Here is a 2,386-nt window from a genome sequence, read left to right as displayed (position 1 = left end):
GTGTGTGTGTGTGTGTGTGTGTGTGTGTTTGTGTTTGTGTGTTCCTGATATGTTGGGTCAGCAAATGTTCGAGGAATCAAGCCGTTGTTCTGCCTAATCATTCCAGAAATCGTGTTTGTTTAAGCATATTACTGATGTTTACAGTTTGGCCAAAACCCAATATTCTGCTTGCAGCACGACTTCATGATATGGTCGATCATCTTATACCGTTCGTCATTTACTGCTGCTTTAGGCTTGCTTGAGTTATTGGTCTTAAAACATATTGCTAACCCATTTCACTTACTGTTGAAATTTTATACGAGGGCAGAAGCCGTGGCATCAATTAACCCCGAGAGTTCTCAGGCGCAAGTGCTGGTCCCCATGACCAAGTCACTCTATGTCCCAGGAAAGTATGTATACAATGTTTCACTCACCGGTATTGAATCTTCAAGTAGCCAATGTGAAATACGAATGTGTATAGCAATACCTGGATTGTCAGGCACATCTAGACCGTGTAGAAAGGTGAAACAATCATTCAGCTGTCTTCAATGAACAAACATATAGTTCTTTCAACTCGGTGCTCAAAGACCGGCATCATTTTGGCTGCTATATGTTCCTGGAATCATCATGCTTTTCACGTATGCGCGATGCTTGTGTTTGCTGGCAGTTGAATGATACGGCTAAGAAATGAATCAGAGACTCGGATTGGGCGAACTGATTCCCTATTCACAAACGTAGAATGTTGCTTCAGCACTCCATCATTTCGGTAGTGGAGTGTCTAGGGCATCGATTATTGTGCCAAATTATCCACTTGGCAGACAGTGCGGTCATAGGTGTTGCAGTGCATATTTGTGAGCAATGTGGTATGCAAGTCTGTCTATTCCGTAAGTTGTGGCAATCGCAGTCTCACAGGATCCGCTTAAACTCATCCCATCACAGACTAAGCAATGTTGAGAAAGTTGTGGTCGAACTAGGTACCGGCTACTACGTTGAGAAGGTGAGATCTATTATCCGAATGGTAGTGTATACGACTTGGAATTATCGCTTCAAGCTTCTCTAAATCTGCGTCTTCGTGTCCTAAACGCACAAGCAAATGTACTTGAAGCCATGTGAACGATTATGTCTACACCTTATCTGCCTAATTTTTAGTCCTGGATGCACCTAAGCACAGTCTGCTTACTTAACATTCATGTTGTGTACTAAAGTCCAATTCACACCGATACAGGTTCTTGTAAATATATATATAATTATATATATATATTACATTCCGTGTATGTATTGATACAGAGTTATACACACAGGGTCGCAAATTTCTTAAGCACGAGATTTAATTTAAATCCAAAGCCAAGTTTTTGCTTGAACCTACTCATACGTAATGTATGCATGAATGCATGGAAATTTCGTATATTCAGAATTCTACGTTTGCGTGTGCAATATCGAATGACTACCTGCTGGATTTCAATCCGAAGACCCTTGTACGCCCCGGCAGTTTAAATTATAGAGAATATCATAAAGTATCATCTATCACAAATATACGCCACTGTGATGTATGTCTATAGTGAATCTGATATAAGACTTCGACTCTCTGATACGTAGTCGATGGTAGAGGCGGGAAAATACTACGATAGGCGCCTGGAGTACCTGCAGACTAATATTCAGGGCATTGTCAATCACCTCAACTCGAAGCAAAACGTCCACGTGGGTATGTCTTGTACTGTACATGTGTGATCTCATAGTGTGTTATGGCGTGCATTTCTATGTCCCATTTCTGTGCTGGGTGTGGTTTCGGGCTTTGTACTTGTCCGAGCTGATATGTCCGTGGGTCTATCTGTAAGTTTTTGTGACTGTACCGTCATAGCTTTTAAAGTATTCAGTTATATGAAGAATGATGTTCCATGATCACCTTGTGGTAAGGCTCAACAACACTGACCTGACACTACTGTACGTCAATGATGATTGTTTTACCTTCGCCGGACCTTAATAATGAGTGGCGCTATGTTCTGCGTACTGATGCTAGCGCATACGGTACATGTAGGTGTCGTTCACTTGTACGTGCCAATAGGCGAAGGTGAGTCTCGCACCGTTCATATGAAGAATTTTTGTTGGTATATAATTGTACCACTGGAGTATCCTTGGCTGCCTTCCATATGGCCTTATACGGCACTTCATCATACACCCATGTTGTCTTTTACAGTGTAGCTGCACACGCATCAGTACTGCAGCAAGCTTGCGTATCATTTTATGTTCTCTTCCCATCACGATGACATTATACATAATTCAACTGTGTTGTGATTAGCTGTTTTAATATGGGAAGTACATCGTGACTCATAATCACGTGTGCCTATTACGCATACATCAATTTGTACCTACAAATCTTTATATATATGTGTGTGTGTATATGTGCGTA

The 2,386-nt window shown here is 41.3% G+C and overlaps 1 protein-coding gene across 1 annotated transcript in view; it reads left to right on the top strand.

Moving 5' to 3' along the window:
* SARC_02122 (hypothetical protein) overlaps positions 1–2,178 on the top strand; it is a gene marked incomplete at both ends in the record, with an annotated part of 2,631 nt that extends 453 nt beyond the window's left edge. The window contains 4 exons of the mRNA XM_014304139.1: positions 308–389; positions 919–976; positions 1,576–1,681; positions 2,174–2,178. Of these exons, the coding sequence (XP_014159614.1) occupies positions 308–389; positions 919–976; positions 1,576–1,681; positions 2,174–2,178 (251 nt within the window). The remainder of the gene's footprint in view (positions 1–307; positions 390–918; positions 977–1,575; positions 1,682–2,173) is intronic.
* Positions 2,179–2,386: the final 208 nt, after the last annotated feature.

This window comes from Sphaeroforma arctica (assembly GCF_001186125.1).
Source record: "Sphaeroforma arctica JP610 unplaced genomic scaffold supercont1.92, whole genome shotgun sequence".
Lineage (NCBI taxonomy): Eukaryota > Ichthyosporea > Ichthyophonida > Sphaeroforma > Sphaeroforma arctica.
The sequence above is the reverse complement of the archived record's forward strand: the minus strand, read 5'-3'. Positions and strand labels throughout refer to the sequence as shown.